We start from the raw sequence: 14,361 nt of genomic DNA, 5'->3' as shown, positions 1-14,361 counted from the left end.
AATTTGGGACGGAGGAAATATTGTATTTCAGGTAGTAGTGATTCCTCTATCAAAGACTGTTTATTATTATTTTTTAATTTAACAAATATTTAGTGAACACATAATAAATGTCAACTGCTGTTCTATATGGTGGATTACAGTGCTGAAAAACAGAGAACCATTTAATAATGACTCTATTTCTTAATCCTGCCTCTCTTTACAACCCAAAGTCTTTTCTGACATGTAATCCATTATAACCTGGTCCACAATGGTTATATAAGAATATAAAGAAGTGTATTAAAATGCTCAAATTGTTATTTTCTCAGCAACAGAAATATTCTGCTTTGTTAAAGAACTTTGTGAGGTGGTGACCTACGAAGAAAATAGACCATAAACATCATCACAGCCGTTGTTCAGAAAACTGTCCTGTACTTGGTAAGTACAGTCAGAGATGAGAACTGACTTGGGGAGGAGTCTAGGAAATGGGCGCCCATTTCAGTCCCTGTCCACCAGGGGATGCAACTTCCTAACACAAAAGCATTTCCTGTGTGAAATGCAGGCTTTGATTTCTCATTTCACTGTTTCCTCCAGAGTTCCTCATGTTAAGAATCAAGAACATTCTTTAGGGGACACTCTGGAGATGAAGTCTTCTCCAGGCTTAGTGACTGTGGTACTCTTAGTGCTTGGTAAGTAACATGCCTCTTAAAATACGGATTCTTTCTTCTATTATGTCAGCAAATCCTTTCACCATAATTTTGTTGAGGAGTTTATGCCCAAGGTATCAGATCTATTTTATTTTTCCCCAGGACGAACCCATGGAGAGTCAGTGTCCCAGATGGAAGGCCCAGTGACCCTCTCAGAAGGGGCTTCCCTGAATGTGAGCTGTACTTACATATACTATTGCACATCCCACATCTTTTTTATCCAATTATCCATTGAAGGACACTTTGGTTGTTTCCATGTCTTGGCCACTGTGGATAATGCAGCAATGAACATAGGGGTACATATAATTTTACTGATAAATGTTTTCAGATTTTTTTTGGTAGATAACCAAAAGAGGAATTGTTGGTTCATATGGTAATTCTATTCTTAATGTTTTTGAGAAAACTTCATACTGTTTTCCACAGTGATTGTGCCAATTTTTTTTCCACAGTGACTGTGCCAATTTCCCACCAGCAGTGTACGGGTATGAGGGTTCCTTTTCCAACACTTGTCATTACTTGTCTTGTTGATAATATCCATTTTAACAAGTGTGAGGTGGTATCTCATTGTGGTTTTGATTTGCATTTTCCTAATAGCTAGTGAAGTTGAGCATTTTTCATATGTCTGTTGGCTGTTTGCATGCCTTCTTGGGAGAAGTGTCTCATTGTCACCCTACTCAAGGTCCTGCTCATGCAGGAAAGCTAGAACTCGAGAGGTGAAGTTGGCGGGAAGAAAAGCAGGTTTATTCAAAATGTCAACATTCTGGGAGGATGGTGGACTCCTGTCCAAAGCCATCACCCTCCTCTCTGCACAGCCAAAAGCTTTTATAGGCAGGTAAGGAGAAACAGAACAACAAAAAAGGAGGAGTTAGCCAGGCAGTTCCTGGAAAAAGGTGTGTCCCAGAGGTTGGTTTGTTTTAGGGATAGGAGTGGATCTTATGCAGATGTAAAAGCTTCTTTCAAGTTAGTAGTCCTGGAGGTTTCCTCGAGGAACCAGGGTGATTGAGCCTGCTGTGCATATGGTCTGGAGTAAACAGAACCATTGAAACTGGTATGTGTAGTAAATAGAGTATTCTGGTTTGGTGGGAGAAGAGAGAAGCAAAGCAAAGAAATCTTTCAAAAAGTCCCAAGCTAAACTACTGTTAAATTGAATTACAGTAGATGTTTAAATCTCAAAATAGAAGATATAGTGTCACTGTTTCATGTTCAATTCCCCTGCCTATTTTTTTTATGGGACTGTTTGCTCTTTTATTGTTGAGTTGTCTGAGTTCTTTATGTATTTTGGAGATTATCCCCTTATTGGAGGTGTTGTTTGATAATATCTTCTCTCATGCAGTTGGTTACCTCCTTATTTTGTTGATGGTTTCTTTTGCTGTGCAGAACCTCTTTAGTTTGATACAAATTTCTTTTTGTGATATGTTTTATAAAATAAGATATTAAAATAAACCTTCCTAGTAAATAAATGAATAAAGTGAGGATTATAGAGCATGAGTGACTTGCCTGAATTTACATTACAACTAAATTAGTGAAGCCGGGGTGACATGAGAGCTAAAACTCTGAGCTACCTGATACAGAAGACTCTTTAGAATCATCTAACTTGAATGATTTCTATTGATAAATTTGTGCAATGTGTTTACATATATCACTACCAGAAATATCCATGTAGGGTTTCTTTTAAAACTAAATTTACTGGGTAACATTGGTTACTCATATAAATAATATTATATGAGTTTCAGATGTACAATTCTATAATACATCACATGTATATTGCATTGTGTGCTCACCACCAAAATTCTAGTCTCCTGTCACCATATATTTGACCCCCTTTACCCTCTTTAACCTGTCTTAAACCTCTTTTCCTCTGGTAACCATCATACTGTTGTCTGTGTCTATGAGTTTGTTTTGTTTGTTCATTTGTTGCTTTATGTTTAATATTCCACATAGGAGTGAAGTCATATGGTTCTTGTCCTTTTCCCTCTGACTTATTTCCTTTAGCATGATACTCTTATAAGATATATGTGTATTGTCACAAATGGCAATATTTCATCTTTTCTTATGGCTGAGTAGTATTCCATTGTATATATGTACCACAACTTAATCCAATCATCTGTCAAAGGACAGGTAGGTTGTTTCCATGCCTTGGCTATTGTGAATAATGCTGAAATGAACATAGGAACACATACATCTTGAGAAATAAATGTTTTCACATTTTTAAGGTAGATAAGCAGAATATGGATAGCTAAGTCATATGAGAGCTCTAATCTTAATTTTTTGGGGGAACGTTTATACTGTTCTCTGTAGAGACTGCACCAATTTACTTTTCTACCAGCAATGTACGAGGATTCCACTTAGGTCACTTCTAAATAGCACCTTGAATGGAGGAGCTCATGGTAATTTTCATTCTAATCCTTTGCTCTTCCTTGTCTTTTGAGTGAATCTATTACTTATGATTTTTGTACCATCAATCACAGTTTGGGAAAGACAGCAGATAGCTTCCAGGACTACCCTAAAAAAATGTTTATCTATTTTAGCTAGACACTAAGACTTCACAACCAAATGCGAAGTTTATACTTGCATGTGGAATAACTAAAATGCAAACTGAATACCAACACACTCTGTCTTTTATGTTAATGAAAGGACATTAATAGGAAGGACTGTGACCCTGAAATTAAGATGAAGACAAATGGGCAGAGTCCAGTGCAGCTGGGAGCAGGGCAGCTTCCTGGGCATGTGACCTGTGCAGTTGCAGAAGAAACACTGCTCTTGGTTCAATGCTCTGTGATTGCTGTCTTGAAATTCTTAATAATTTTACCTTTTACTTGTGTTTTTTAAGGGAGGTCCCGTAAGCAGTTGGAACATGCACGTGAGCAGAGGAGATACATGGGGTAGGAGGACATGGGACAGGGACACGTGCAGGCTCAGATTCTCTGTCACAGGAGGGAGGGTGTGAGTGAAGCCTGTGCGTGTCTTCCCTCTCTGGGACTTTGACATGCAGAAAAGGGTGCAGTAAACTTTGTCGGTAAATTAATATAAAATGAAAGTGCATAGATGGACAATTCAATAAAGCAGTCTGGCAGTTTCTTAGAAAACTAAACATAGTTTTACCATACGATGCAGTAAGGGAATCTCTGGGTATTTACCCAAAGGAGTTGAAAAGTTGTGTCCACACAAAATCCTGTCCACAGGTGTTTGTAGCAGGTTTATTCATAACTGTTAAAACTTGGAGGCAACAAAGATGTCGTTCAATAGGTGAATGGATAAATAAATGGTGGTTCATACAGACAATGGCATACTATTTCACGTAAAAAGAAATGACCTATCCAGCCGTAATAAAACATGGAGAAAACAAATGCATATTACTAAGTAAAAGAAACCATCCTGAAAAGGCGACACATTGTATAATTCCAACAATATGACACTGTGGAAAAGGCAAAACTATGGAGACAGTAAAAAACCAGGGGACAGGGAGGGATGAGTAGGCAGAGCGCAGAGGATTTCTGAGTTGGTGAATCTTGTTTCTATAACACTATCATGGTGGCTAAATGTCATTACATTTGTGGAAACCCACAGAATGTGCACCACCACGAGGAACCCCAATGTAAACTATGGACTTTGGATGCTTATGATGTGTCAGTGTACATTTATCAGTTGTAAGAACTATATCGCTCTTTAGTGAAGCTCATGTGTGGGGGCAGGAGGAACACTGGAACTGTCTGTACCTTCTCTTTCCTTTTTCTGTGACCCTAAAATGATTGAAAAAAATAAATTCCTTAAACAAATTAACCTCAGACTTCCAAGGAACTGATTTGTATGAAGAATTAAAGCACTTTAGAAAAGTGGTTCCACTAAAAACATTCTTTAATTTCTCCTGCTTTTTTAAATAGGAGACCCCAAATTTTCACTTCGCATTTGATCTCAAAAAATTAAACAGCTATCCCTGGCTGGGGATTTGAACCTCCTGACTAACCTTGCAAGGAGAAATGCCAGAAGGAAGAGGCAATTAGGTGGTTTCAGAAAGTTCTTGTTGCTTTGCAGTTCAGTAAGCTCACCCACCACCCCTAGGTTTTCCCAGTTGTGGACAGAATTTTTCTTTTCTCCTACAAGATCTGAATGATAAGTTATAGATACACATATCAGAAATATGTCTCCAGAAGGACATCCCACATGGAGCCACCCTGAGCACACTATCTGTGATGCCCTTTACACTCAGTGGTAAAATCACATTTTATTCCATTTTACTAGGGACTTAGGTTCTCCTTGATACATCAGTGCTCTTATAGGAGAAATGAAAACTAAGAAAGGAAGTCATCCTGAGGATCCATGTTTTTGCTGGTGAAGAGGCCCCAGACATGCTTAGGTGCAGCTCAGACCCACTAGGTTGCATGTGGATGTGAAAGTGGGCTTGGGGTTCTGTGATGCAAGACAATTTCTCCCCACTCTCACACAACTCTACGTTGCACACAACCAGTCCTCAATAAAAATAACTTTACAGCTTCAAGAAACCCTTTAGTCCAACCTTAATTTATGGAAACAAACTAAAATTAAGACACAAATATGAAACAATTCGGAAGTATATTAGCTGAGAGTAGAAAGATACGGGACTTCCTTACTTCCTCTTATATTCCTTTCCCTGCTTTCTTCTAGCAGGGTCATATTGCTGAGCAAAGAGAAACTGTCTAGTGCAAGTCTAGGTACTTAGATATCAGCAGTATGGTCCATGCTGAGACACATATTTCTACCAGGAAACTAGTCCATCTGGTTTCTGTAGGAGTAAGCCAAAGATGATGGGACCTCAACACCCAAATGTATTTCTAAAGACTTGCCTAGAAGTAGCAAACATATTCATTATCCCAGATGGACATTCCTTGTAGGCAGGATATGAGCATATTGAGCAAAACTCACACATTGTCAGCAAAAAAGATAATTGGAATTGGAAGACTCATGCAGAAAGCAGCACATGGAGATGCTATGTAAAGGTTTTCTGGGCCAAAATTTTGACAGTAAGTTAAGAAATATTCTATGGAATCATCACAGAGCTGGGAATTTTATCCAATGGATGGCTCTATCTTTGCTATAGTTAAAATATGAACTGCTGGTTTTCCTATGAATGATTACATTCATGTCATTACATTCAGCTCTGTATGCATACCTCCAAAGGGCAAACATTGAGTTAAGTGTCTGTCTCCCAAAAGAGGGAAAACTGCCCAGGGAAGGGTTTGAGACACCTTGTCTTACGGGGAATGGGTGAGAGAATGGAATTTCCTCAAAATCAGTATGTTCTACATAAAAACACACATTTTATAGTAACACATATATTTATATAGTGAGTTGATAGTATTTTCCATTGGTTTCTGTAAATTGTCAAGTCAGATGTGGAAGAGAGGTTAGAATTATTCTTTGTAATTCCAGAGGACCACTGAGTTCAAAGCACAGGAAAGGATCTTCCACTTCTGGAAATAGTCTTGGTTTCCCAGGGACCATGTCCCATGATCACCTTTTTAGCATCCGTTTCTATTTGTAAAACTACCCTAGCTGACACAGGCAATATTTGAGCTTCTGTAGATTTATGCTCACAGAGGTAACCAGAAAATTCCAAGAAGTTAAAGTGGTATAGAAAGGTTGTTTAGCAGGAAACTTAATTCTGAATACTCTGAGGACTGGAGGATTTTATCAATGTCAGGGGAAAAGTACACTGTAGTGGAGTTTGGGAGAAAAGTAACTGAGTATGACATCTGAGCCAGCAATGGTCAGGGAAACAGGAATACATGCCAGGAGAGATGACTTACATGTTAGAAGTAATTCCACTGAGGATATGAGTCTGTAATTTTAGGACATGCCATCCATGTTCACATGAGAAAATGAAAGCACCTCTAGAATAAACTGACATGTGGTTACATTTTCTGAATCTGCAGCTCGATGTTTTCTCAGAAGCTGTACTCTTTCAGTACTTTGAAGCTTGTGAGACACAGAACATTGCAATAGATGTCTTCAAGCCTGTAAGATCCAACAATGGGTCAAATGGTTTCCTATGGCTGAAGTGTTAATAACTTGTGGAACATATCCCCCTGTTCCTTTAACAATAAAGTTTGCTCTTTTACTTTTTATCACAGTCATCTTAACTGCAAGAAGTTTCCTCATTTTGACTGTTGGTATTGTCTGTTCTCTGGGAAAAGCAAGGTCACAGGCAAGGCCAGCTGAGAGGGGCAGAGTCTGAGATAATAGGCACTGGAAATATTGAATGATTCGCTCTTATTCTGATCTCTGACTGACATGTTGCTTTTAGAAGGAGTTTTTCTCCGTAAGAGACAGATAAGGATGGTAGATTTAGTTAAAAGGAATTTCTGTAATTTTTTTTTTTTAAGAGAGTAAATGATGGTGCTATCCCTATTTCAAACATGTAAACCCAGGCCATTGTTGGATAAACACCAATAGCATCTGCCTGTTTCCTACATGTTAATAATGACTCAGTAGTGTGCAGTGATATAAACCTTGATCTCTACATTCTTACTTCATCTCTGATTTAAGACCTAATTTGTTTTACCTATTGGTGCCTTTACTTAGGTGTTTGAGTCTCAGAGGCACAAGGTAAGAGAACATTTAACCAGTTCAGTCGTTACGGATGTGACCACAAGGTGGCAGTGCACCTCTGCTGATACAGAACATGTGGAGGCTCATTTCAGTGGGTTCTGAATGAATGGGCTAAGGCAGAGGCGGGGCCTCTTTCTTATTGGCTGGGTAGACAGTGTGAGAAACCCCTGTGTTTGTTAGAGAAAGGAAAGGATAACCTGATACCAGAAGTAGCTCCCCTGGCTGTAGTTTGCAGGTCCACGGTTGATCCTAAATGGGAAGAATGCTGAAGACATCCATTGGAGCTGTATTCATGTTCTTGTGGCTGCAGCTGGAATGTGAGTTGAGGTTTTGTGGGAAACAGAGTATATTAGTGGATATTCTTTAGAAGCCGAGAGTGGTTTAATTCAGGTGTCCTCTAGTTGTGGTACAAAAAGATAATTCGGAAGTATAATGATGTGGTAACTCTTGTTCCTCTTATTTTTTCTTTCTGTACAGGGGTCAGCGGAGGAGAGAATGTGGTTCAGAGTCCTCCTTCCCTGAGTGTCCAGGAGGGGAACAGCTGTGATATGAATTGTTCTTATACAGACAGTACCTCAGACTACTTTCCTTGGTATAAGCAAGAAGCTGGAAAAGGTCCCCAGCTCATTATACACATTCGTTCATATCAGGACAAAATCGAAGATGAAAGATTTACTGTTTCATTGAATAAGGCGGCCAAACAGCTCTCCCTGCACATTGAGGCCACCCAACCTGGAGACTCAGCTGTCTACTTCTGCGCAGCGAGTGCACATTGCTTCTCAGGCACCTGCAACCTGTACGCAAACCTGCGAGTAGAGTCGCTGCTATTCTTTAGGACAACCTTCAAGCATATATAGTATCTGTCATATTTTGTCTGCAAGTGACAAATTATGTGTTGGATTGTTAAAACCACATAGTAAGTAGGTTAGGTTCAAAATGATTCAGGAAGGGTTAGAACATTTTATTGGATAACTGTTGCTTTGTGAATTCTTGATGGGAGTTACTTATGTTTTATTTTGAAATTTAGGTTTTAAAAATGTCTTTACATTTGTTAGTCAGCCTTCTTTCATATAAAAACCCCTAGTATCAATACCCCAGTCCTAAATAGGGATGGGCTTTTAAATATTGTGTGTTGAAAATAGCATTTTAAAATTTTTCTGAATATAAGTCATTATATGCCAAATATAGAAAATATGTACAATAGAAACATATGAAATTGATAATTCTGTAATCAGATAATATTGCTAATACTTGAATTATTCTTTCCTTCTATTTTTATTGTAATTAGAATCATGATTATTTTTACTCAGTGTTATATCTTGAATTGAACAGTTTCCATTTCATCATTATTCTCTTCAAATACCTGCTTCTTAGTAGCTCTGTGAGATTTTAATACAGTGGTACCTCGGTTTTCGAAAGTCTCTGTTGACAAACATTTCGGTTTATGAACACAGTAAATTTTATGGATCTATGGTATCATTACATAGTAGAATTCATGCTAAATTTGCAGTTTTAGGGGTTGATTTTAAAGGTCTGGGGCGGATTAATCCACTTTTCATTACTTTCTGTGGGGAAACCATGCCTCAGTTTTTGAACGTTTCAGAACTCGAACGGTCTTTTGGAACGGATTACGTTAGAAAACCGAGGTTCCACTGTAAATTTCAGGTTTCTTCTGTGGCACATTTGTGGCTTATTTGTGGCACATTTGACAGTCCTCTCTATGTGTTCTGACCTCTTTCTTTTTAAGAAAATGTGACCTTTGTTTTCCTTTAGTGCCCAGTAATGGTATATATTATTTGTGTGTTTGAGGAAATTAGGATAGCAAATGATTTGAGAATGTGATTTCCCTTTACACTCACTAATCTATTCCGTTTTACAAAATTCTATATGTATCTTTTCACAGTTACTCTCTCACAGAATTTAGACCAGAGTTTGTATTATTCACTACTATGGCTGTGGTACCTACCACAAACTTTTTCACGTGGTTGATAGTCAGTAGATATTTGTTAAAGGAAGAAGGAAAGGTGACTTCTACTATTTATTCACAATTTTAAAATAAGCTTTGTGATAGAATTAAATTTATAAATTGATTTTTGAACAAGAAAACTGATACTGGGTATATTAAATTATTTGATTGTTTAAGAATATACTATTTCTTTCCATTTGTATATGTTGTTCTTTCTCAATGAGGCTCTGTTGTTTTAAGATAATTAAACTTATTCATTGATTTGTGATAATCTTATTGGGGAATACTGGGGAACAGTGTGTTTCTCTAGGGCCCATTAGCTCTAAGTCATTGTCTGTCAATCTAGTTGTGGAGGGCGCAGCTCACTGGCCCATGTGGGAATCGAACCTGCAACCCTGTCATTCAGAGCTCGTGCTCTAACCAACTGAGCCATCCAGCCACTCTGAATTGTGATTTTTTTTTCATTACCATGAGTGAAATACTTCTTCCTAGGGCATATGGAAAAATTTTTGTACGTATTTATCAGTCATCTGACTATTTGTAGTGGATTGTACAAAGGCATTAGATTGATGATTTATTTAGAGATAGCTTGTTACTCATCTCTCTGCCTCATTTTCATGCTTTGACTGAATTAAACATTGCTAACCACAAAGAATTTTTTTTTAAAAGTCAGTATTCTTAGTGTTATAGAGAATCAATGGAATGAAAGATGTTGCATAAATAATTAATTCCCTAATTCTCCCACCCCTGGTCAAGGTGAGGCTATTTTTAAGATCACTTATATTCTTCCTGAGGATGGATATAATTGGCAATTGATATGGTGAGATGATCCCTCTTGGCTGAATTTTGGTTTTGTTTATTAGCTAACTGGTTTGTTTACATAAGGAAAGTCATCAGATTAAATTAGGTTTATAATATCTGAATAAGAAAGGCCCAGAACGTCAATGGTTTATATTAATTCCATCATTATAACCACTAGCTCCTGTGCAGTAAAAGCAAGGTGACTATTGATTGGTCCATTTTCTACAAGTCTGATGGACTGAGAAGGATGCATGGCTTCTATTTTTATTGGTTTATTCCCCTTAAACCAAGTTAGAAGAGAGAGAGGGTGCAATTACTATGGGCTTAAGTGCTTTATCACACTTAGATGAGAATTTATTTAATGGAAGAACAATAAATGCTATAGTCAGAGTGTGCAGAATCAGGGCATACTTAGACACATTCCAGCTTTAAATCTTCACCATCATTAGTGGATTGATTCCTTCAGAATCTGGGCAATTTACTACATATTTTTGGTCTTCTCTTGATCCCACAAAGCCAGACTGGGTGTTAGCAGCCTGCTTTTTCCTTGCATTCCCTAGGGAGTTCGAGACTGCTCAGATTTGTGTGCTTTCTTCCAGTCCTGCAGAGTGGGGCCCTTTCTGCACATGCTCTCTAGACATTTGCAAAGACTCACTCTGTTTCTTTTAAATTTATTAAATTTCTTGTGGTGACATTGGTTAACAAAATTATATAGATTTCAAGTGTACAATTCTATAATGCATCATCTGTATATGCACTGTGTGTTCACTACCCAAAGTCAAGTCTCCTTCCATCACCATATATTTCACACCCTATACCTCTTCTACTCCCCCACATCCCTTTCTCTCCACCACCATACTGTTGTCTGTGTCTTTGTTTTTGTGTGTTTGTCTTGTTTCTTTGTTGCTTTCAGTTTTATATTCCAAATATGAGTGAAATCATATAATTCTTGACATTTTTTGTCTGACTTACTTCACTTACATGATATTTTCAAATTCCTTTCATGTTGTCATAAAACGCAGTGTTTTATCTTTATTCTTATTGCTCAGTAATATTCCATTGTATATAGGTCTCACATCTTTATCCAATGATCTATCAAAAGACACTTTGGTTGTTTCCATGTCTTGGCTACTGTGAATTGTGCTGCAATGAACATAGAGGTACATATATCTTTACCAATTAATGTTTTCAGATATTTTGAGTAGATACTCAGAAGAGGGATTCCTGGGTCATATGGTAATTCTGTTCCTAATTTTTTGAGGAACCTCCATACTGTTTCCATAGTGGCTGTATCAATTTACATTCCCACCAGCAGTGTATGAGGGTTCCTTTCCTCCACAGCCTCTCCAACACTTGTTATTACTTGTCTTGTTGATAATAGGCATTCTAACGTGTGAGGAGGTCTCTTATTGTGGTTTTGATTTTCATTTCCCTAATAGCTAGTAAAGTTATGCATTTTTCATATATCTGTTGGCTGTATCTCTTCTTGGGATGAAGTGTCTGTTCATGGCATTTAATGACTTATAATCAGAAAAATAATGAATGCTGGTTCTTTTTTTTGTTTTTTGTTTTTTTAAAGATTTTATTGGGGAAGGGGAACAAGACTTTATTGGGGAACAGTGTGTACTTCCAGGACTTTTTTTCCAAGTCAAGTTGTTGTCCTTCAATCTTAGTTGTGGTGGGTGCAGCTCAGCTCCAGGTCCAGTTGCTGTGGCTAGTTGCAGGGGGCGCAGCCCACCATTGCTTGCGGGAGACAAACCAGCAACCTTGTGGTTGAGATCAACCGTGGACCTGCAAACTATAGCCAGGGGAGCTATTTCTAGTATCAGGTTATCTCTTCTTTCCTCTGAAAAACATAGGGGTTTCTCACACTGTCTACCCCGCCAATAAGAAAGAGGCCCCGCCTCTGCCTTAGCCCATTCATTCAGAACCCACTGAAATGAGCCTCCACATGTTCTGTATCAGCAGAGGTGCACTACCACCTTGTGGTCACATCCGTAACGACTGATCTGATTAAATGTTCTCTTTTTCTTTAATTAAAGTTTATTTGGGTGACAATTGTTAGTAAATTTACATAGATTTTTGATGTACAATTCTGTAACACATCATCTATATATCACAATGTGTGTTCACCACCCAGAGTCTGCTCTCCTTCCACCACCATATATTTGATCCCTTTTACCCTCATCTACTACCCCCTGCTCCCCTTACCCTCTGGTAACCACTAAACTGTTGTCTATGTCTGTACGTTTTTGTTTCTTCATTCGGTTGTCTTGTTCCTTTGTTGCTTTCAGTTTTATATCCCACATATCAGTGAAATCATATGATTCTTGACTTTTTCTGTCTGACTTATTTCACGTAGCATAATAATCTCAAGATCCATCCATGTTGTCGCAAATGGCACTATTTCATCTTTCCTTATGGCAGAATAGTATTCCATTGTGTATATGTACCACGTCTTTTTTATCCAGTCATCTATCAAAGGACACTTTGGTTGTTTCCATGTCTTAGCCACCATGAATAAAGTGGCAATGAACATCAGAGCACATATATCACATTTCTAAATCCCCTAAAAACCCTTTAAGACAAAGTAGAATATGCCCCTTATCAAAATAGTATACAATTATTCTGTCCACAAGTAATTAGTGGAAAGTTGAATCAAGGGAGGCTTTAACTGCCTTATTTATAAATTGCACATTTATTTACTAGGAGGGTTGCTTTTAATATCTTATTGTATAAAACATACCACAAAAAGAAATGGATCAAACCAAAGAGCGTCTGCACAGCAAAAGAAACCATCAACAAAACAAGGAGGCGCCTAACCAAATGGGAGAAGATATTTGCAAAAAACACCTCTGATGAGGGGATAATATCCATACTATATAAGGAACTCATACAACTCAACAACAAAAGAACAAACAATCCACTTAAAAAATGGGCAGAGGCATTTCCTACTTTTTCAGTCTCTGTGCCTTTCACAGGCCTCCCAACAGCCCTATGTTGGGACAGGGCATCCGGTGGTTCACAACCTGTGTGGTCAGGAGGAGCCACTATGAGGAGGGCCCAGGGAAGAATGCACCATTTTCAGTGGGAAACAAGTGGCGGTTGTTAGTGATGATGATTCTGTCCTTTGGCTCTGGATGTGCCGCACCTTTTCTTTATAGCAAGACACGAACTGCTTAAGAAATAAGGATGTTTTACTTAATGTATGAAACAGATATGAAGAGGAGCATTTTAAGAGGTGCAGTATCTTTGAAAAATGGATCAAACTCAAACTCAATATACTAGATATGTTTGTAAATAAACTAATGGCATGCATGGATCCTTAATCCCTCTTCTCTGAAATATACAAAATGTGATCATTGAAAAACAAAAGCAAAACAAAAAAAAATGGGCAGAGAAAATGAACAGACACTTCATCCCAAGAAGAGATGTAGAAATGATCTATAATACAAAAGTATGAAATTGATCATTCTGTAATCAGATAATATTGCTAATACTTACATTACTCATTCCATCAATTTTTATTGTAATTAGGATCATGATTATTTTCACTCAGTGTTATATCTTGAATTGAGGAGTTTCCATTTCATCATCATCCCTTCAAATACCTGCTTCTTAATAGCTCTGTGAGGTTTTAATAATTTTCAGTTTTACATTAATTTTCTTCTTCTGTATTTGTGGCACATTTGATAGTCCTTTCTACGATCTCTGACCACTTACCTTTTTTAAAAGAAAATGTAAACTTTGTTTTCTTTTAGGTCCTAGTTATGGTATATATTATTTGTGTGTTTGAGTAAACAGGATAGGAATTGATTTGAGAATGTGATTTCCATTGAAACTCACTGATCTATTCCTTTTCTCCAAAATTCTATATGTATCTGTTCACAGTTGCTCTCTCATAGAATTTAGACCAGAGTTTGTATTATTCAATGCGATAACTGCAGTAACTATCACAAATTTTTTCACATCGTTGATAATCAGTAGATGTCTGTTGAAGGAAGAAGGAAAGGTGACTTCTACTATTTATTCACAATTTAAAATTAAGCCTTGTGAGGGAACAAATTTATAAATTGATTTGTGGACAAGAAAACTGCTACTGGGTATATTACACTATTCGATTGTTTAAGAATGTACTATTTGTTTCCATATGTATCTATTTCTCATTCTCAATAAAGCTCTGTTGGTTTAAGGTAATTAAATTTATTTCTAGACATGTGATTTTTTTTGTTACCACGAGTGAAAACCTTCTCTTTGGGGTGTTTGGCAAAATTGTTATATATATTTACCTGCCACCTTACTATTGTTCATGTATTGCACAAAGGC

At 37.5% G+C, this 14,361-nt stretch overlaps 1 protein-coding gene across 1 annotated transcript; it reads left to right on the top strand.

Annotated features, from left to right (window-relative positions):
* Positions 1–13,032: 13,032 nt before the first annotated feature.
* LOC308497391 (cytochrome c oxidase subunit 7C, mitochondrial-like) lies at positions 13,033–13,218 on the top strand (the record flags this gene model as incomplete). The annotated part of the gene is made up of 1 exon (XM_081048037.1): positions 13,033–13,218. One exon carries the CDS (start codon positions 13,033–13,035, stop codon positions 13,216–13,218), a length of 186 nt encoding a protein of 61 aa, XP_080904163.1.
* Between the last annotated feature and the right edge of the window lie 1,143 nt (positions 13,219–14,361).

Source organism: Rhinolophus hipposideros (assembly GCF_964194185.1).
Source record: "Rhinolophus hipposideros genome assembly, chromosome: 5".
In the NCBI taxonomy this organism is placed as follows: Eukaryota; Metazoa; Chordata; class Mammalia; order Chiroptera; family Rhinolophidae; genus Rhinolophus; species Rhinolophus hipposideros.
This window is presented reverse-complemented; position numbering and strand designations above follow the sequence as displayed.